Source organism: Eleutherodactylus coqui, chromosome 12 (assembly GCF_035609145.1).
Source record: "Eleutherodactylus coqui strain aEleCoq1 chromosome 12, aEleCoq1.hap1, whole genome shotgun sequence".
Classification (NCBI taxonomy): domain Eukaryota; kingdom Metazoa; phylum Chordata; class Amphibia; order Anura; family Eleutherodactylidae; genus Eleutherodactylus; species Eleutherodactylus coqui.
In genome coordinates this window covers 55,022,428-55,044,722 of record NC_089848.1, presented here as the reverse complement: position 1 = coordinate 55,044,722, position 22,295 = coordinate 55,022,428, and the positions used below count along the sequence as shown (strand labels likewise).

General features: G+C 42.4%; 1 protein-coding gene across 1 annotated transcript in view; it reads left to right on the top strand.

Annotated features, from left to right (window-relative positions):
• Positions 1–22,295, top strand: part of KCNH8 (potassium voltage-gated channel subfamily H member 8) — a 335,452-nt gene that overhangs the window by 196,931 nt on the left and 116,226 nt on the right. Inside the window, exon 7 of the mRNA XM_066585790.1 lies at positions 475–682. Within this exon, the coding sequence (XP_066441887.1) occupies positions 475–682 (208 nt within the window). The remainder of the gene's footprint in view (positions 1–474; positions 683–22,295) is intronic.

Here is a 22,295-nt window from a genome sequence, read left to right as displayed (position 1 = left end):
TGTTCACGCTATGGGGTTTGTCAGGTTTCTATCTGAGTGATAGTATATTGGATGCCAGGAATAATACTATATTTTCCGTCAAAAATACCCTGATGGATTCAGTGGAAACAGGGCCTAAACAATACAGTATACAGTTTAAAAACAATTGCTTGACTATAAAGGCTTTATAAATAAAGGTACAGTTAAAATGTTCTCTTGTTATATAATCAATAAAAAAAGCATTAAAAATCAGGCTTTATTACTCACAAAGAGTATGTTTGGTTCATTTTTATTTTCTTTGTCATTTATTGTTTCTTTTAAAAAGAGGAAAAAACTTTACTAGTTCCGTTTTTTTTTTTGCTTTAATTAAACACTAAAATTTAATGTTGCTTTTTGTTAGTTTTTTCACTACTCAAATAGATGGAAGATTATAGAGACTGATGTATAGAAAAGCACACAGTCATTTGTTGACATTACACTGTGATTACTCTGTAGGTTTCTCTTGTTCACCTTTTGAAAACCATCAGATTATTACGGCTTCTACGTCTTCTTCAGAAGTTGGATCGCTATTCCCAGCACAGTACTATAGTCCTTACTTTACTAATGTCCATGTTTGCCCTTCTGGCTCACTGGATGGCTTGCATTTGGTATGTCATTGGCAGGATGGAAATGGAAGAAAATAACCCCCTCACCTGGGATATAGGTAAGACATATTTAAATATAAATGTGCTGTAAGCTTGAATTGATGACTTATTATAATGAACACACTGTCTTCATCCTTTATGTGAAAGATTATGGATGTGCTTAGATACACCAAGCAGTCATAACAATAAACATCAGCCTAAAATTGAGATCTAGAGAATTTGGAGACCAAGCCAACACCATAAACTTTTCTGTCATAGTCCTCAAACCATTACTGAACAATTTTTTCCATTGTGGCGGGAACATCATCCTGCTTAAAGAAGCCACTGCCATTAGTGAATACCCTTTCCTTAAAGGGATGTGCTTGGTCTGAAACAATGATTAGATAGATGGCACATGTCAAAGTGATATTCACATAAATTGCAAGACTAAGGTTTCCCACTGAAACATTGCCCAATACATTATACTGTTCCTGCTGGTTTGCCTTCCTCCTACAGTGCTTCTTCGTGCATCTCTTCTCCAGGTACAACTGTACAAATGATGTAAAAGAAGACAGTAGAGAACATCTTCTACTGCTCCATGGTCGAGTTCTGATACTTATGTGTCCATTGTGGGCAGCTTTGGCCATGGACAGCGTTCAACTTGAAGTAGAGTTAAAAATTGGAAAAAATGGGTCAACCCATTTATATGATAAGCACTGTGCCTTAACTCTTTAATGTCTAGTGACACAACTAAGCCTTTTAACACCACAGTTGTATTCCATCTAGCTGTTCTGGTAAAGGCACTGCTTCCCCAAAACAGATCAGCTTGTGATGGTTTCTTTACCAAATAAAAGAGCAATCACGTTATCCTGGTCTCAATTCTTATCAGGGTTGTACCATTTACCCATTTTTTGCATTTTTTTTTTACCTGCACTTCTATTGATATGCCTATCCACTGCGCCTGAAGCCACTAGTACCCTGTGTCCTTGAACTTTCTTCTTGAGGTTTCTCCATGTATTTCTGTACTCTCTTAGGTTTCAACATGGGCATTCTGACTAATTTGCAGATACAGAGCCCAATACACAGCAAGCTTATATGCACTGTGTTTTTTGACACCTTTCTATTACGGCTAGCATTAACTTTTACAGCAATTTGTGCTACAATAGCTTTTCTATAAAATTAGACTAGTTGGGCTAGTTTTCGCTTCCCACGCACTTCAGTCTACCTTGGAAAACCATGACCCTCTCAACAGCTAACTGGCTTTTCTTTCTTGGACTACTTTTGGTAGGGAATATTGGGAACACAATACAAGACCTGCCATTATGGAGATGCCATGAAACAATCCTTTAGCCATCAAAATCTGGCCTTTATAAAAGTCACGTGTTCATTTTTTTTCTGCTTCCCACACATCAACTTCAAGTATTCACCGCTCACTTGCTGCCTAATATATTCCGCCTCTGACAACAGCCATTGTCATGGGATAGTTCTTGTTATTCATCTCACCCGTCAATGGTTTAAATGTTATAGCTGATTGATGTATGTGCCCAGCACTTGTGTTGCTCATTTTGATCAACCAGGCGAGTAAATCATCCCAATTTTGGCAAAATTCAACTGAGTTAGTCTGACGAAAATCACGGGTTAATCAAATTTCTCACAATGTCTACTGTAGAGGTTAGCATGCAGCCAATCAGCAGCCAGGGCACCTTACTGATGTCACCAAATGTGTCTTCCATCTTGCATATGGGCAACAGTTTCATGGGACAACTGCATCATATGACATATATAACATAGGTACACTGTTACTAGTGACAATTTTACAGTTGAGCACAAGACAGAGAACCTGCATTATGTTTGTATGCCTATATAATATGTGGTCTCTTGTTAGAGCCCGATATTCTACAGAGGATATATTGTTGCTGGTGTGAAAGCTTGTATACTGGGGTTCTATTGAAGAGAACAGAGTAAGAAGCTGCATCACATTTATATACCTATAGGAAACTTGGTCTGTATATGGGTATATTTCTGCTGCTGTCAACATATAAAGCAGCAAAGCAGACAGACAAATTTTGCTTTGGCATGGGGAATATTGCAGTTCTCTGTTTGTGGCCTCAGACATTGTTCAAAGTTGCAAATATGGCCACTATGAATTATTTGCAGAATTTATGCAGCTAGCAGTGGGGTCAGGGGAATTCAACGCTAGATACAAGCTATACTTTGTGGCTATCTGTTCTCACATATCGTGCCACAGAGTGTGACTTATTTAGTTGGCTATGCTTTTTTAGTTGATATAAAACAAAAAGAAAACCAAACAGTGAAACAGCAATTAAACACAGTGCTTGTCAGTGGCCCTAGATGTAATTCAAAGTTGGCAGTCTGGCCATTACAAATTATTTGAATGCCTTACAGAGCTAGCAGTAGTTTTCTGCAAAGTACAAAGTTAGCTGATAAGTTACATAAAACTACAGTAATAGTAAACAAACAAAAAATAAAAAGGAAACATAAAGAAAGCAAGGGATAGGAGTCATGTTGGTGGTGGTGGAGATGGTAGAGTACGGGCCAAGTTGGGACATCAAGCGGCTCCCACTGAAACAACTGCACCACATTCTACAGCAGGTCAGGCATCTCTAAAGCCATTCCTTAGAAGTGATTCTGCCCATGCTTTACATCTAGAGCATGCAGAAAAAGTCATAGAATGCATGACACAGCATGCCTCAAATGCCACCACTTCCTCTTCCTCCCAGTCACAGGCACATAGCAGTCAGCCTGCACCGGTCTGCCATAAGCATTCCCCCTCTACTTCCCTCCATACCAAACCCCTGCACCTTCCAAAGCTCCCAGTTCACAGGGCTCATCCTGAGGAGCTCTTTGATCATTCAGTGTCATAGATGTCAACAAGGCGGTCCAAACAACAGACCAAGACTAAGACATTAAATGGACTGATGTCCAACCGTTTTCTTCCTCTGAAGAGGAAGACGAGGGTGGGTCAGTGTGCATAGTCAGCCGTCCACAGGCTATGTGAACTCAGGGTAATATAGAAACAGAGGTGCCAGCTCCAAGTGCTCACTCAGGAGGATAGCAGAGAGGTAGAGCAGGTGGAAAAATATGAAGCACTCAATCTAACAAGGAGAGACAGGGGGAGTAAGCATAACACCTCCAAGGGGGAGGAGGAAGAGGTAGACGTTGTGGGGCAGCACCCTGTCAAGGCAGTAGAATGTTACAGAAAAACAAAAGAGCAGTGCCACCAACCTCAATTGTTGTCTAGTTGCAGCAACATTAAGCCCACAGCTAGGTGTGCTCACAGGAGTTGCTCAGTCTGGGCATTTTTTGAAGCCAAATGTGATGATAGAAGAGTGATCATCTGTAAGATCTGTAGTAAGCATTTAAAATGTGGCAAAAACAATACGTAACCTTAACAATATGTGTATGAACAGTCACATGAAATCCCACTACCCGCTATCTTGGAGAGCCCACCTGGGCAAAAAGTCAGACTCATTCTGCTCCCTTTTCTGCTGCTGTAGCTGTCTCTTCCTAAATGTCCCTCACTGTTCATGCAGCAGCCCCTGAGCATAGAGAGGCAGTTTTGTGCAGGAGCAGTAGCATGCGTACTTCAGGCATCTCTACCACAATTGATGATTGGGCTACGGACTTCAGAGTGAGGAGTGGGAAACGGAGAGCAGAAATTGAGCCACTACCATCACCACCACCTTCACCGACATTAACATCTGCCTAATATTCCAGCATAGTAATGATCGGATAGCACCACAGAGTAAAAAATCAAAATATAGAAAAAAAGGAGGACTTACCTGGTGTGGACGTCTGAAACCTCAACAAGTGGGGCCAGACCTCCCCATCTGTAGTCCTGAGTCGATAAATGACCAGTCTTCCTATGCCCTCAAAGGCATTCACATCGAGAGAGCTGCAGAAAAATCCAATAAACTCTCAAGGAGTTTTGGAACATAAAATAAGATACTTAAATATGCAAAAGAACTCTGCACTTATAGGAATACTGACAAATCCAAGTGGCCAATTGGCAAGAGAGATATTTGTAGAAACTTACTTTAAATAAGGCGGGGGGTGATAAACAGAAGCCCCCTCCTAATGGTGGTACTCACAAGTCACACGTTCTGGATATAAAGTCCACAGTTTTATTCTTTGTAGCAAACAGACAGACAGGGATAATGGGCTATGCATTTTGAAGCTACAACTTCTCCTTTCTCAAGCACAAGTTGAGGGTTCTCTCTGCTTCTGTGTCACAGAAGCAGAGAGAACCCTCGATTTGTGCTTGAGAAAGGAGCAGTTGTGGCTCTGAAATGCATTACCCATTATCCTTGTCTACAAAGAATTAACCAGTGGACTTTATATCCAGAACGTGAGACATGTGATTACCACCATGGGAGGGGGCTTCTGTTTATCACACTCCCCTCCTTTAAAGTAACTGTCTACAAATATCTCTCTTGCCAATTGGCCACTTGGATTTGTCAGTATTCCTATGAGAGCGGAGTTCTTTTAAATATTTTAAGATTTTACCATATTCCAGCATGTCCCAGGTCAGCAGCCAGCCCTCCATTTCTCAGCTATGAGAATGTTAGAAAAAAACAAAAAACGCCTCAACCATCCATGAGCACAGAGTCTGAATGCAAGCATTGTACAGCTTCTTGCAATGGAAATGCTGCTCTGCAGGCTAGTGGACACAGATGCCTTCCGCAGTGAGATGCCCCATGCTAATCCAAAAGTATCAGATGTCCTGCCGCTATATCTTTGACCAAAAAGCTGCCCTGCCATGTGAGTGATGTGTCCTTCACATTGAAGAACGTTGGCAAAGTACACATGACCACAAACACATGGTCTAGCAAGCATGGCCAGAGGCATTACATATCCTTAGCAGCACATTACAGGTGGAGCATGAAGCCAAGAGTAGTGGTCCATGTGTCATGGTTCCTCCAAGAGTCTTGGGACATCCATCCTTGTCTGCCTTCTTCTCACCATCTCCTCCTCTACTCCTTTTCTTCCTCCACCTTTTTATACCACCTTTCAACACCTTCCACATCTGCATAGATATCTGTATGTGACAAAATCTCACGTATATACAGCAGTGCACATGGTGAACGCCAAAATGCTTTCCTAAAACTCATATGTCTAGGGTAGTGTAGCCACACTGGTGAAGAGCTGTTGACGGCTCTGCAGGTCTAGGCTGACACATGGCTGACGCTGTACAATCTGAAGCTAGACAAGATGGTGTGTAATAATGGCCCAACCTGCTGACAGGCCTTTCCCTTAGGAATCTCACACACATACCTTGTCAGGCCCATGTGACGAATTTGGTGGTGCAGTGCACCCTAAACAATTATCCAGATTTACATCCAGTGCTGTAAAAGGCCAGGAAACTGCTCACACTTTCTACATTCACACTGTTAGAGCACAGAAGAAGTGTGCTAAATAGGGATGAGCGAACGTGTCCGTTACGGACACATCCGCACCCGGACACCGGCTTTGGCGAACACTGCAGTGTTCGCGCGTAAGTGTCCGGGTGCCGCCGGGGGGCGGGGAGATGCGCGGCGGCGCGGGCGGCAGTAGCGGGGAACAGGGGGGAGCCCTCTCTCTCTCCCTCTCCCCTCCGCTCCCCGCCGCACCCCCCCGCGCTGCCACGGCGGCCCCCGAACTTTTTCGCCCGAACACTGAAGTGTTCGCAAAGTTCGGTGTTCGGGCGAAAAAGGGGCGGAGCCGAACGTGTTCGCTCATCTCTAGTGCTAAAGTATATCTTACGGCTCCTAATTATTATGTATAGACGAGCATCTCGGGGAAGCAGCAAATTACAAAGACCGGTTATGAGAAAATTCCTGTTTTTTTATTACATGCACCTTATTTTTATAGACATTAGAAAGAGGATACACGATGCTTCTGACATGCACAGTAATCATCTGTGGCATGTATAAAAATATACATTTATTTGGTTTTAACTGCTAGCACTTACACCAAATAATATTTTTCATTATCATCTTAGCAACTGTTTCGTTATAGTTCATAACGGGTCCTAGTTTACATGAGAAAGGTCCAGCCACTTCTACATTCCTGCAAGACTGCAGGTTAGTTCCTCTGTTTGGCTTTTAGACTCTTTTTCTAACATTAGCTACACCAAACCACAACCTATAAGTTACAGACGAGGCCTATGAACTTTTAACATATATTGCAAAGCAATGCTATGATCTACTGTAATCAAGATAAAAATGAATTATGGCTGATTGATTTATAAATGGATATGGAAAAATGAGATATAGATATAAGATATGAGTCAGAAATATAAAGCAACTATTTGTTTGTACATTGATTGCTTGCACATCAACACCCAGCCACCTTTTGTCTGGAGGAGGAGCAGCGACACTTTGGCCTACCACCCAACTCAGCAGAGAGCAATTATAAAGTACCAGATGATGTATGTCATTAGCAGACACTGTATGGAGGTCGGTCACTTGATGCCCGTGGAGTGGCTGCAGATCAAACATGTCTGAGCTGTTTTAGCTTGCTTAGAGGAATAGACCAAAATGGTCAGTCATGATGGTGCACTGATCAGTATGACTTTTCCTATTGTCTGCCTAATGCAACAGATGCTACAGAGCTTCAGACAGAATGACGTGTTGTTGTAGAAGGAGGAGGAGGAGGAAGGGATAGTAATTTCCTATCTATCTGGCCAGTCTACCATTACTTAACACCTCAAGGAGGGTAACTTTGGGCAAGAAAAAGCTGCATTTTTTCCAAAATGTTTCTCCACCCATGGGAGGAATATAGAGGAGGAGGAAGAGGAGAAAGCAGAGGGGGATTATATAGGTTCAGAGACAGCGAAGAGGGCTATGCAACATTCCTTACATCTGTCACTAAGCTATTCTACATGGATGACAGGCTCAGCAGATGACCCTCATAGGCCTGACCCTGAGGAATGTGGGCCACCATTCTTAGGCACTTTGAGACATGAGTGCTTGCAGAAGGACCGCTGCATAGCCCACATCAAAACATACGATCACTACTGGGTGGCTACCCTCCTTGATCCCCAATACAAGGCCAAAATGACAAATCCCATTTCGGCACTGGAGAGGAACCTAAAAATGTGGCACTATCAGAGCAGACTGTTAAGCAGTTTGAGCACAGCATTCCCCTATGGCCACAGGAATGAATCTGCAATTATCGCAGCTCTTTAGCTCATGTAGCAGCACCACCACTGCTGGTATGAAAAGTCTAGCAGAATGGAACAGTTTTTGCAGGTTGTCGTACCCTGCAGAAAAAGCACAGGTTAGGACTGACAGTCACAGACAGCACTTATCCATGATGGTCCAAGGTTATGTCAGCTCCTGCATGGATGTACTCAGACATGGCATTGGCCCATTTGACTTTTCAGTGTCTAACCTGGTCCTTTCCTGCCCCACTGCCAGTGTGCTATCAGAAAGGGTGTTCAGCATAGCTGGGGGTGTGATAACTAACAAACACATCCGCCTGTACACAGCAATGTGGATCACCTGACGTTTATAAAAATTAACCAGACATGGATTTTACCTGAGTTCTCCCCCCACTATCCCTGGGGCAGATTCCACTGATTAGTTAGCATGCTGGCAATTTGTACTCACATTTGAATGAGCACAGGTTCATATCAAAGACTAAACGTGCCCTCAATGTGCTGTGGTGGTACTGCTGCAGATCTCCTTCTCCTGCTTCCACCTTGTTTTCTCCTTCTACTTCTTGCCAAATTAAAAATATGTCAATATGGAAAAACAGAGTTACAGCTCTCATGTTTCTACGAGGAGCACACTATGCCCTCAAGAAGCTGTTGCTGCTGCTGGTGGAATTGCTGCTGCTGTCCTTCCCCTACTTCCGCCATGTTTCCTCCTCCTATGTCTCCTTTCCGAAAACAAAAATTTTCTAAAGCCCAAGAAAGAGCTTTACAGCTTTTCCTTGGAGAAGGCCTGTACTTGGCTGTTTTGTTCAACTGGTAGATTTTGGTCTTTGCAAACTTTATGATATTGCTTTTAAAACAAGCAACACATTTGCTGTCATCCATAGCAAAATTTTTGGTAGCTCTACAGCTGCACCTTAGAACCCCATGCTTGAGTGTTTTCTTGACCTGGCACAATTTCTCCTTGCAAAATTGATGGCATTGCTTTTAAAACAAAGAGCACACCTGGTGTCTTCTTTAGCACAATATTTGATCTCAGACCCTATGTGGGCCTTCTTTGTTTTCAATGACACCCTTGTGCTATGATTGACCCCTACACCACTGTACACTATTTCGAGGAATGTTTGGGAGTAGCATAGTTTTCCCCAGATGTATGGTGGTATTTCCATGCAATTTCGTGTACTTTGACTGCATTGGGGACCTTCTAGAGGGCAAATTATTGAACCTGATATTTACTCCCACTGACTTTAATATGAGTTGTAATTGACCATCCCAATTCATGATGATTTTTGGCCCTATATCGGCACAAACCGATTATTCCACTAATTACTCATCACTACCCAGCATCTATACAAGGTGATAAAGATTTTGTATTTATGAGTTTCTATTCAGTTATCTACTGAAACTTTAAAATAAGAGTTTTTTGCAACTTTGCTTATAAAACTGCAACTTATTTAGCTTGAACCATACAATGAACTTCTAGTTCAGTTTGATTTAGGCTGCTTTCACAACTGTTTTAGGGCTCAGTTCAGGGTTTCCATCTCTCTGCTCCATGTTTTGAGGAAAGAAACTAATATAAAACGGAATAAAGCTGATCTGTTTTTTTCACCATTGACTTTAACAGGGTTTCAAAGAAATGAAAAGTTTTCCATTTGTTTCTATTCCATCAGATTTCAAATTTTTTCGGATGGAAAAGTAACTCTCATCTGATCCTACTCTGAAATACTCCAGCGAATTACTATCTATCGCTGAAAAAGCATTGACCTTTAAGCTGATCACTCCCAAAGAATTTGAGTTCATTGTCCCAAAGCACCCGAGGATAGCCACGTTTTACACCTTGCCGAAGGTGCATAAGAGACTGTCACCAATCAAAGGGCGTCCAATCGTCTCTGGAGTTTCCAACCTAAGTCAACATGCGAGTACCTACGTGGACCAGCTATTAAGGCCCTTTGTCACCTCTTTACCTTCACATGTCGAGGACACCCTCGACATGTTGCGTCAAATAGAGGGCATTCACCTAGATTCCGGTGTTATTTTGGCCACTATGGACGTGGAGAGTCTCTATAGTTCAATTCCTCATGAATTAGGCCTAAAGGCTAACGAGTATTTTCTCAGCCAGAAAGGCCAACAGTATTACGAACATAATCAATTTGTTCTGGAACTATTGAGATTTATCCTTACTCGCAACTATTTCCTCTTCCAAGATGTCTTCTTCCACCAGCTCAGGGGCACCGCGATGGGGACACCGTGTGCCCCATCTTACGCCAATTTGCTCCTGGGCTGGTGGGAGGAACGACACGTGTTCATTGAAGAGAGCCATCTATATACCAACAATGTCATCTTATGGGCAAGATATATAGATGATATCTTTATCCTCTGGTCAGGCACGGCAAACACTTTCGGTGAGTTCGTTGAGAAACTGAACATCAATAATCTCAACTTACACTTTACGGCTGAGTGCAAAGAGAAAACTATCACTTTTCTCGACCTCAAGATTACTAAGGAACAAGACGGCACTCTCTCATCAACTACATTTCGTAAATCTACGGCAACCAACTCTTTATTGACCTGGGACAGTTATCACCCCTACTCATTACGTAGAGGGATCCCAAAAGGTCAGTTCTTACGTATACGCCGTAACTGTTCTTCAGATGACGAATTTGTAGCTGAAGCTGACAAACTATCTTTCAGGTTCAGACAGAGAGGTTACCCAGAAAATATAATTCTTGAGGCCTATAACTACGCATCCCATAAAAACCGTGGTGAATTACTGCAATCGCGGAGGAAGGAAAAAGCAACACCAACAAGGATCATCGGCACCTTTGATACCGGCTCCTCTGCCGTTAAGGGGATCTTGAGCAGCTTTTGGGACATCCTTAAGGATGACGATGATATCAGTGATTTATTACCCCCAACACCTTTAATCACTTTTCGCAGAGGACGCAATTTGCGTGACCGTCTTGTCAGAAGCCATTTTAAACAAGAAATACCGACTAGTATGTGGTTAGGCAGGCACAATCTAAAGGGGACTTTCAAATGCTCAGGATGTGCAGCATGTCCGTTTATCAAAAAGAGTCCCATGTTCCAAAGTGCAAGCACAGCCAATGAATTCCAGAATCGTGAATTCATAAACTGTCGGTCAAAAAATGTTATATATTTGGCTACATGCTCATGCCCTTTAAACTATGTGGGCAAGACGGCCCAAGAATTCCGCCGCAGTATCCTTGCCCACATAGGAAATATAAGGCGCAACGAACAGACACCACTAGCAACACATATGTGGGATGCACACGGTGGTGATGAAACACAGGTCTATTTCCAAGGCATTGAGCAAATTCATCATGACGGTCGCCGTGGGGATACCAACAAACTCCTCTTGCAAAAAGAGGCTAGTTGGATTTTTCGAATACGTTCCATGTCCCCGACTGGACTAAATGAACAGCTGTCATTTAATTGTTTTATTTAAAGGTTGCACTCATGTTTGTCGCTACTGTTGACGTGGTTGAACATCAATATAATATCTTACTATTTGAAGAATTAAATACTGTAGGGTATAGCCATTATGCTATTTTCACTATCTATGAGATTCATTCTCTATCTTGTACAAGATGTTTCATAGTTGTCTGTAGTCACAAATTCTTTTCTAGTCCTCTATTTCATATACACCATCCCGTCATATCCTTCTGATACTTACCTTCTCATGGAGCGTCCAATCATGAAATAATAATATCCATTTCAAATTCCTTTCATGAAACTAACTCGGATGGATGAGCATATGCCGTTATGATATTTTCCTATTGAAGAAATCTGTATGCGGGATTGTCCGGGGGCTACCTTACATCAATTAGTACATAATAACAACTGTACTGCCTGATAACCTTTTTATGATGTACTAGGCAATTTTATCCCCAGAATAGTCTTTAATCTTGCTTTTACATCAGGATACCGTTGGCACCTCCGCTAATTATAATGCTGTCCATTATCAATCACTATACTTCCTACTTTTGGCATTTTGTGACATAGAATTGAATAACATGTGTGCCGCTTCAGCGATCGCCTCTTTGGCACCACGTGACTATGCATTATTGTTGCCACGTTCGAACTGGCACCACATGACGACTCCGTTGACTATGTATCATCGTTGCCATGGTTAGGACTTGAGCTGTCCTGACGCCGCCCCTCAGACCGCCCCCCCCTTGGTATCACATGACGACCTTCATGACGTGGATCGTCATGTGATCTCCGCGCCGACTAAGGAATGACGTCCCCTTACGTCCGTACGTCATGACGTCATCTATTAGACCTCCGAGATACAGATGTTAAACACAGGCGTCTGTAAGATCGCTCCAAAGTATCCGTTCGGAGCTCGTAGCGATCGGCTTGGTAGGCATCTCTGAGCAACTTGCATAGCGGTATGTGGCACATTAGGCGTTCCAACGAACGATTTGGATGATGTGTATATTGGTAACCATGGCGACGCTCTATGAGGGACGTGTCTCCCAATTTGGCCCCATTGGCCCAAGCGAGACACACCCACTAGAGGCATCACTTGGTGCGCCCTATTTAAAGCTCTGAGGACTAGATAATCATTATGCTGTCAGCCCACCACTAGGACTGACATGCCGCCGTTTTTTTTCCTTTATTTGATTTCAGTTTTTTGTCCTATTGTAGGGGTCAGTTTATCAAATAACTACCTTAGGCAGCATCTATCTGCTAACATTTTTACCTGAGATAGCATCCATCTGCCAGGTTGCTGGCTGAAAAATCTATAGAACAATAGGGACTGAATCTCTTGACTACATCATACGGCTATTTTGGATCGGGTTATACTACCCCGTCCTGACCACATCATACGGCTATACTGGACCGGGCTATATTATCCCGTCCTTACCTTGTACTTTGAGGCTAGTTATGTTCTCTAAGTGACCACAGTTGTGCTGATTATTGCCACGTTCTGGGCCACTTCTGTGATCTGTCTTAGAATATAGTGCACTCCATAATTTTCGAGTGCACTCTATTTTTTGTTATCTCTATATCCTGACAGATCTAAGTGTTGAGACCGCTAGATCCATTAATTTTGGACATTTAAGAGGTCTCACAATAATCTTTTTCTAAGCCACAACCCAACATATCATTGGGAATAGCGTATCGAAACCCCTGAGGAACCCACTCGGTGGGGGAAACGCGTAGGGTAACGCTCTTTTTTCTCAACGTGTGTCAGCTTTTCCTATGATATGACACATGGTTAGTTGTCAGACCATTTTCTATGATCTGACACACACCTGATCAAACTACTAAACTTATGTTCTACGACCAATGATCTAATCAGTTGAGTCTTATCGTGTGACTCAAACCTCATTGGTCATTACACATAGGTGGCATGTGTTTTGTATCATAACTCCTCATTTGATCTTTTTTTTTTTTTATATGTGTGTTTTGTTCTTCTTTTTAAATTTAATATTTAATAAAAGTTACTTTTTAAATTTATTAGCTTGAAAGGTCCATGCAGTAAACCCCGAAAAGTAACTCTGCAAACTACGCTTTTTTTCTGTTAAAATGGAAACCTGACAAAATGGAAACAAATGAAACCCCACTGAAATCTATGGGGAAATAAATGGATCTGTTTTTCTGTTTTATATCGGTTTATCTCCTCCAAAACTGAGCAGAGGGTTGAAAAATCTGAACTGAGCCCTAACACAGGTGTGAAAGCAGCCTTAAGGACTCATTAACATACACCTCTTACAACCTTGAAACTAGACATATAATGGAGTTATACACCACTCATTTAAACATTTTTATATCTTCATAAATACCGTAATCTTTAAATATATTGTATTTACATGTTCAAATAGATGACATAAACACATATATATAGCACCCTAGCCCACCATAATGAAGCCTATAAATCATAATTATTGCCACTTGAAATACCATTAATACCATAAATCTGCCCATCATCTCTTCAGAGTTCAGCATAGCACAACCCAAATGTCATGATTTGGAAATTACTATAATAAAACGCAAGTGCAGTGTCAATTAATAGATTTATTTAGTGATGACCAAATATGCACAACCACAGGTAGATCCATAGCAAACCAACATGTATACTCATTACATTAAAGATTATAGATGATCTGAATATACAAAATAATGTCATTGAATTCAATGACTGGCCAAGTGCTGTGTGTGATTGGCCAAGCACTGTGACCATAGTTAGGGATGATTTTCAGGGAAGAGCTTTTAAAGGGTCATATCTTTTGCGTATCTTAGACTAATGTTGGTTCTTCTACCTATTTTCAGCCCAATACCCTGATCATTTAAGTCCAGCCACTTCATGACCACTTCTGCAAATAGGTTGAAAAGAAAAGAGAAAAATATACATTTTTAAATGAGTGGCGCGTAACTGCATTATGTATATGGTTTCTAGTTATATCGGAGTTGCTGCAAACCTTCTTAGTTAAGAGAGGTGTACAACTAAGGCCAGTTTCACATCTGCGTCAGGACCTCTGTCCAGAGGTTCTGTCACAGATTCGGCTGAAAATACTAGAAGAAGAAGCGCTGCATGCAGCGATTTTTCTTCCATCGAAAACTGGGCTGTTGGGCGGAAAACAGGAGGACCCTATTATAGACAATGGGGTCTGTCCAATGCCGTTTGGTTCTGTCCAGGGACAGAGCCGTTCAGTCACAGGGGCTCCCCTTTCCAGCTCCCCAAACAGAGCAGGAAAGTGGAATCCCCAATGCAGATGTGAAACCACCCTCATGCACCTAGGCATTTTGAGTCTATTGCTAATAACAACTTACAACCTTGCAAGTTGTACTGTACCAAGCCATAACATGGCAGCCATAGTAGTCTTTGTAACTATGCTGTTTCTCTGTATATCTCTGATTTCATACGGACATGAACAAATGTTCGTTCTGTCAAATTTCATATTGATAAAATAGAAAAATAAGTATGGTGGCACAGCACACATTGCCACGATGCATAGTACAGAGCAAAGAGTCTTTGTACAGGCCCCTACATGTGGCTCTTTCGTTTACATATGGATTTTGGCTTTTGTTTGGAAAATGTGACAAAAAGGGTCACTTTTGCTGTCTAAGCGCTCAGTCAGACGGGCGTTGTAATGTTAAACATTTTGGGCGCAGAATGCAAATGCACAAAAATTCGCATTACAGAAGAGGGCGGCATGCAGAAAAAAATGCACTTGGCCCTGTTTTTGCGCAGATAAAGTGCGCTGTCCACTATCCCCTGCTTTGGCTGTGACAGCTGCAGCAGGGGATTCCTTGGATGTGAAACCCCTGTCATTCACTAGCTGAGTGCTGCCTCTGATTGGTCACAGTGCTCAGCCAATCAGAAGCAGCCCTTTCAGCAGGTGGGGATTTTAAATCATCATAGCAATTCAGGAGAAGACCCAGCTAGATGTGCCTGGGCCCTGGCAGCTGAAGAGAGGTGAGTATATATTTTTTAAATTTTTTTACACGCTTTAGGGATGATTTTCAGGGAAGGGCTTATATTTAAGGCCCTTCCCCGAAAATCACTGCAGGGCTTGCCGGCAGCTGTGCCAGAGGATCGCAATCTTCACTATATGTTCTCAATGGGGTCGGTGCTGCTGCCGCCAGCCTCATTGAGTGCAAGGTGAAACCCCTGAATGCAATAGCACCCAGGGGTTTCACATCCAAAAAAGATGGATGCCGCAGTTACCTGCGTTTTAAAATCCGCTACCCTATATTTACCGCTGTGCATTTTTGTGCGCAGGTAAATATTGGGCATGTGACCGCTGCTATTGAAAAGCATTGGTTCTGTATAGATGCAGATCGCAAATGCAGGTAACATACGCACATAAAAATGCCTGTCTGACTGAGCCCTAACAAAGCTTTGAAATGTTTGGAAGTATCGCCACTGCAAATCCTACTGGTCCTTCAGTTTTAATACCCTGAGGACTCCTTCACACGACTGTATGCATTTATATGTTTGCCCATACGCACCATATATTCACATGAATTAGGTTTTGACTAGAGATGAGCGAACGTACTCGTTTCGAGTAATTACTTGATCGAGCACCGCGATTTTCGAGTACTTCCGTACTCAGGTGAAAAGATTCGGGGGGCGCCGGGGGGCGGGGGGAGGCGTGGTGGAGCGGGGGATAGCAGCGGGGAACAGGGGGGAGCCCTCTCTCCCTCTCCCCCCACTCCCCGCTGCAACCCCCCACTCACCCACGGTGCCCCCCGAATCTTTTCACCCGAGTACGGAAGTACTCAAAAATCGCGGCGCTCGGGCGAAAAAGGGGCGTGGCCGAGTAGGTTCGCTCATCTCTAGTTTTGACCTGATCAACTTCTTATCTTAATTGGCATATTTAAAGCCATTACCATGGGCGCTGCTGCATGCATATTAAAAATCATGCTGAAGCGATCGCAACCAACGATCGGAATAAAATGCTCGGAATTACAAGTAATACCTAATTCGGGCGAGCTGTCTTCTTTTCCCAGCATTTTAATACTAATGCCCATGGTTCTGGGGGAGGATGTATGGATTTGAAAGTGTCTGCATATCACTGGCTTTCTAGTGAATATAAGTTAGTAGACATAAAAAATTACTAAATAAGAATTTATACAGATCAATATAATTTGTTTTTAATAGAATGTCCTATTGAATGACTAGGAAAATTTTCCTAAAATAATAAATTCTATAGTTAATACCCACTGAGTTCATAGAGAAATAACCCAAATGACTGGGTTCTGTTTTACCACTGAGATTCACCTCCCAGATTACATGTCTTGAAAAAATTTGGCAGTACACATAAAGTAGTCACAAATTGAAATATTGCAATTGCATTCCATTCAATGAATCTTTTTGTATATGAATTGATGGATGTAGTATATTGAGGATATCACTGTCCTCTGATAAGCAACCAAGATTGAGCTTGCCTATTTTATGGATTGTTAATAGGAAAGAGGATTGTTTGAGGTTCTTGATAATAATAAATATTGGATGTATTTTATCACTTTCTGGTCGATAGGAAATCAGATTACATTGTAAACCAAGATTTTAGTTGTAAGATTTTTTATTTAGAAATGCTGGATGAACTTCTGAAGGTTGTGTATCTGTTGCATAGATGAATATTGAAACATAAAGATCATATTAGTTCATAGCTCTTTTTAAAAATTGATGCCAATGGTTAAGTGGCTAGAAACAAGGAGATGTGACACCTTTAGGATTTGTTTTTCTAAATACAATATACCATTGTAGATCTTTCAAACCATACCAATTAATGACAATTAAAATTTCTGTATTTTAGTGACTGAAAATCTATTTATAATTTCTCTAAGTCAACTTTAGGTCCTCCAACTCTCTGTAGTTAAATCCTATGAATAAATGCAGACACGCATATGATATAAAATTAAAGATATAAAAGAAACTCAAGACAGTTCACTCTTTGTATTGGTCATATGTAAGTAGTGAATGCAAAAATATGAATTATATAAACAAAATAAAGTTTTTCTCCGAAGACTCCCATACACATGTATGCTTTGACTGGCCTAGCATATTGTGTAATTGACCCAGTCAATTACAGCAGTAGTTTTTATCTCCAGAGAACAAAAGGATCATGTTTCCCCTGACATTTGCAGTTGGAAGGCCACCATACTAGAGATGAGCGAACGTACTCCTTTCGAGTAATTACTCGATCGAGAACCACGATTTTCGAGTACTTCAGTACTCGGGTGAAAAGATTCGGGGGGCGCCGGGGGGCGGGGGGAGGCGTGGTGGCGTGGGGGGTAGCAGCGGGGAACAGGGGGGAGCCCTCTCTCTCTCCCTCCCCCCCCCCACCCCCGCTGCAACCCCCCACTCACCCACAGCGCCCCCCGAATTTTTTCGCCCGAGTACGGAAGTACTCAAAAATCGCGGTATTCGGGCGAAAAAGGGGCGTGGCCGAGTACGTTCGCTCTCTACACCATACACATCAGATGATCTGATGTCAGATATTTAAAAATATATGGCCACACTTTAGTTGATTTTGTTGACAGACAAGTTAAGATATTTCGCAGACACAGATTTTTTATTTTTTAAAGAGAATTTCTTAGATAATAGCATCAATACTAAGATAATTGTACAGGATTGGCCTCAGAAAAGCAGCCCACCGCTTATCCCAGAACCACACTCTTGTAAAAGCTGTCTAAAGGTCCTTTTACATGGGACAAGCTGCGGGACAAATGATGCCCGACACTCGTCCCAGTGATGCTTGCTCCAGCACTATTTTGATCCTTGTGTGCTAAGGCAGCAGAAATGCGGTTCTAAGCTCTTGCTCACGGCCTGAAGGTTGGAAGTTCAATTCCGCATCTTACATGTAGCCGGCTCAAGGTTGACTCAGCCTTCCATCCATCTGAGGTTGGTAAAATGAGTAACCAGCTTGGTGGGAAAAATAAATTACTTGAAAAACGCTGTGGGATAAGTTGGCGCTATACAAATGGCAAGATTTATTTATTTATTACACAAACATCGCTCATTGTGCTAATGGAGTGGGCCTAGGAAAATTCACACCTTGCCCACCTCCATTCACAGTAAGCAGACAGTCGTTCAAAAGTGAACAACTGCATTTAATGGCATGCGATTCAGTTTTTTGCATGCATTTAAACGAGTCTATTATCGTTCAAATGAATGATAATCGTCCAGTGTAAAAGGGCCATAAAACAAAATCTGTCATTGTTGTCCATTAGAGATGAGCAAGCACGCTCAGATAAAGCAGTTACTCGAGCAAGCATCTCTCTTCTCAAGTAGCTGCTTACTGGTCCGAGCAGGCTTGGGGGCGGCGGGGGTGAGCAGAGGGCGGCGGTGGGAAGCGGGGGGAGAGTAAGAGAGATCTCCCTCTCCCCCCCGCTACCCCCCGCCGCCCCCCCCAGCCTGCTCGGACCAGTAAGCAGTTACTCGAGAAGAGAGATGCTCGCTCGAGTAACTGCTTTATCCGAGCGTGCTCGCTCATCTGTATTGTCCATAGCAAGCAAGCACAGCCCAGATTCATTTGACCTCAGCAGTGTAGTAAGTGAAAGTTGTGCTGTGATTCGTATGGACAACAACAACAGATTTTCCTTTAGACAGCTTTTATAAGATTGTGGTGCCAGGATCAGGAACAAGTTACTTTTTTTGTGGCCCACCTTGTAGTACAATAATTCTCTTCATCCCCAAACTTGATTTCTAACCTTGTAGAAACAGATTTTTTCAGCGAGGCTATGCATGGGCACTGTGAAAGTTTTTGCAAAAATCTCTTTGATAAGTAACAATGTTAAAGCCATTTACAAGCAATGATTGTAGTTTGAACGAACGACCAAACGAATTAGCAACTTTTTTGCTTTCAAATGCTGAGCATTTACATTTCAAGATTGGAAATCTTTACCATTTCCCTCTTTAGCTATGTAAACACTGTATATGTTGTTTGCTCAGATGGGCATGTGTATATGGGAGGAATCTCTAGTGGGAGGTTTTTAGTTAGTGTGAAGAAAAAGCCATTGTCTTCAGCCTCATGAGTCATTGTGTTTAGAACTGCAAACAATCACCTGTTCCCCCAAGTCGTTTGAAAGACTGAACAACTGAACAAATGTCATTAATCAACTTAATGACAAGTGAACAAACTAACGACTATTTTTATGCAGGCTGAAACTCATTGATAAACGACAAGTGAATGAGCAGTCCACAATGGATTTGCAGTTACACATAATGATCGCTCACTTTCGCTCGTTTGAACTAATTCTGAACGATAAGTGCTGCATGTAAATGGGCCATTAACCTGCAAACCCATTTTTTTCTTCACAATGTGAAGATTTTTTGTCAGAACATCTATCTAAAGAAATTATTGAGTCAAGCAACTGTCTACATGCAATTATCCTTGATCTTTGGTCTGCATAAAGCCCTTTGAATGGCCACACATGTGAAATAGCCGTTGGTCAAATTGTCTAGTTATGCCCTTAGCAGTCACATTTATAGTGGGTAGCATTTATGCTGCTCATCTCTAGGTCCTCCAACTCTGTATAGTGTAATCCTATGAATAAATGCAGACAAGAATATAATGTAAAATTAAATGAGATATAAGAGAAACTCATGACAATTCACTCCTTATATAGGGCATTTATAACCAATGAATGCAAATATATGAATTACACAGCTCTCTCTCCAAAGACTCCAAACACATACCCTTATTACACTGTTTGGCTTTTTAAAAGCTAAGAGAGTCACTGACTTAGCTATTTCCATAACTCCCATAAGTTACATTGCCACTACTACTAGCGACACGTGAAAAGATCACGTCTAAATAGAACCAATGGTGTCCTAGAGAAGCGTTCACTCATAAGGAGTTTTAGATGCGCAAAACACACGCAACTGCAAATGATAGCACATGCCAGTGTAAACTCGTATGTTGGCTCCGAGTTGTGCGCAAAGATAGGACATGTCCTATCCTTGCTGCTTGCTTTTCATAGGCTCTTATGCGACCCTTGAAGCCAAGCAGTATGCACCTCAGATCGTGTGAACGGGCTGCTTCAAGTAGCTTAAAGTAGCCCGTTAACTCAATCTTTTACAGCACTATAGCCGCGATCTTTTCAGGCGCCACTAATGCACACAGAACGTGTGAGTGTGAGTGAGCCCTTAGAGTCCGCTCTGGTTTCGGCTCTAAATATGAGAAGGGGACTTATGCTAAATAAATGCCCAATGGTCTTCACCAACATTAACCCCATTGTGATACACATATGACTATTTACCTTGTGCAGTTAGGATGCAAATGCCCATCCACAGCACATACCGTGCATGCAATGGGCTCAGGAGCCAAACCTATCTCTGACAGCTGACACCTGCCTGCAACAACTGCAATCAGGGATAACTCTGATCATGACTGTTAACCCTTTTCAAAATCCCTGTCAGTTATGACAGCAGCATTTAAATATCCTGATCGATCAGGATGTAAATGTTCTGAATGGCCCCTCCACAATAAGATAGTGGTGGTGCCGGATGGGTGTCATGGCAGTCTGGGACATTCTGAAGGCCCCCAGGGCTGCCATATATTTCTGCATATTAATATGTGCCTGTAGCACATCTTTAAGGCTTAGTCAGATGAGTGGGTTTTTTGCACACCTATGTACACAAAAAAAATGCACTCTGCGCATGTTAAAAAGGCATGTGACTGAAGCTCTGTGCCCATTGCTTTCGATTGGGGCCGAGGCTACTGTGGCCAGCCTCATTGAAAGCAACACCCCCCCCCCCCCCCCCGGCAGTAATTTTCAGGGTAGGGCTTGAAATATGAGCCCTTCCCTGAAAATCATCCCTAGCTGCTGTAAAAAAAAGAAGTAATAATAAAAAAAATATATATATATATATAAAACACATCACCTCTCCGCCGGTGTCGGGGCTCGGCGCTTCTTCTCGCTGACTCCCTGGTACTGTTGTGAAGCTCTTTCTCTTGTCGGTGATTTAAAAATCCCTACCTCCTGGAAGAGCTGGGTTTGATTGGCTGAGCACTCAGCCAATCACAGGCAGTGCTCAGCCATTCATTGAATGACAGCTGAACACTGCCTGTGATTGGTCACAGCACTCAGCCAATCAGAGGCAGCGCTTTCTGGAGGCGGGGATTTTTCAATCCCTGGCCACCAGCAAACAGATGAAGACTGCCGGGGACAGGGAAAAGAGCCGCACTAGCTGAGTTTTTTTTTTTTTTTTTTTACTACAGTTAGGGATGGTTTTCAGGCAAGGGCTTATATTTAAAGCCCTTCCCTGAAAATCAATGTGGGGTTGCCCGCATCCCACTGCTTTCAATGAGGCCAGTGGCAGCAGCGCTAGCCCCATTGAAAGCAATGGGAGAACATCGCTTTCCTTTGCTACAGCTGTCACAGCTGTGGAAAAGGATTGCGATTTTCTCTGTAAGTTTTCAATGGGGCCGGCGGGGCTGTGTGCTGTCACAGTGTTCAGTGATGATGGGACTACCTACGGGGAATCTTTTCACGCAGCACGAACCTTTCAGGCACACAGATGTCCTATCTTTTGCAGATACGAGTATTTTGAGCCTGTAAAAGACAGACATGTGAACACATCATAGGGAACCAATGGCTCTATCAGATGCACATTTTTTTTGCGCACATAGGCACGCGCACAAAAAAACGCTAGTGTGACTTTCCCTTTAATAGGCAGCCTGTGAAAGCACAGTATAATGCAATACCATAGTATTTGCCAGGTTGACCATACAACACAGACATTGGGGAAATTAAGGGTGCCTTCATGCAAGCGTGTTTTTGTGTGTGCATACCTGCGCACAAAAACACGCCTCTGTTAGCCCCAATGCATTCCCTATGGTGTGTTCACATGTCCATTTTTTACAGACGTGTGCCTGCAAAGATAGTACATGCATGCACCATAGTGAATCCACGCATTGTTTTCAATGGAGCCACGGCTGCTACTGGCGGCTCCATTGAAGACAAGGCTCTGGCAGCACCCCTGAATTGTTTTTCATAGAAGGGCGTTACATATAAGCCCTTCCCTGAAAAACAATAATTTTAGTGTGAAA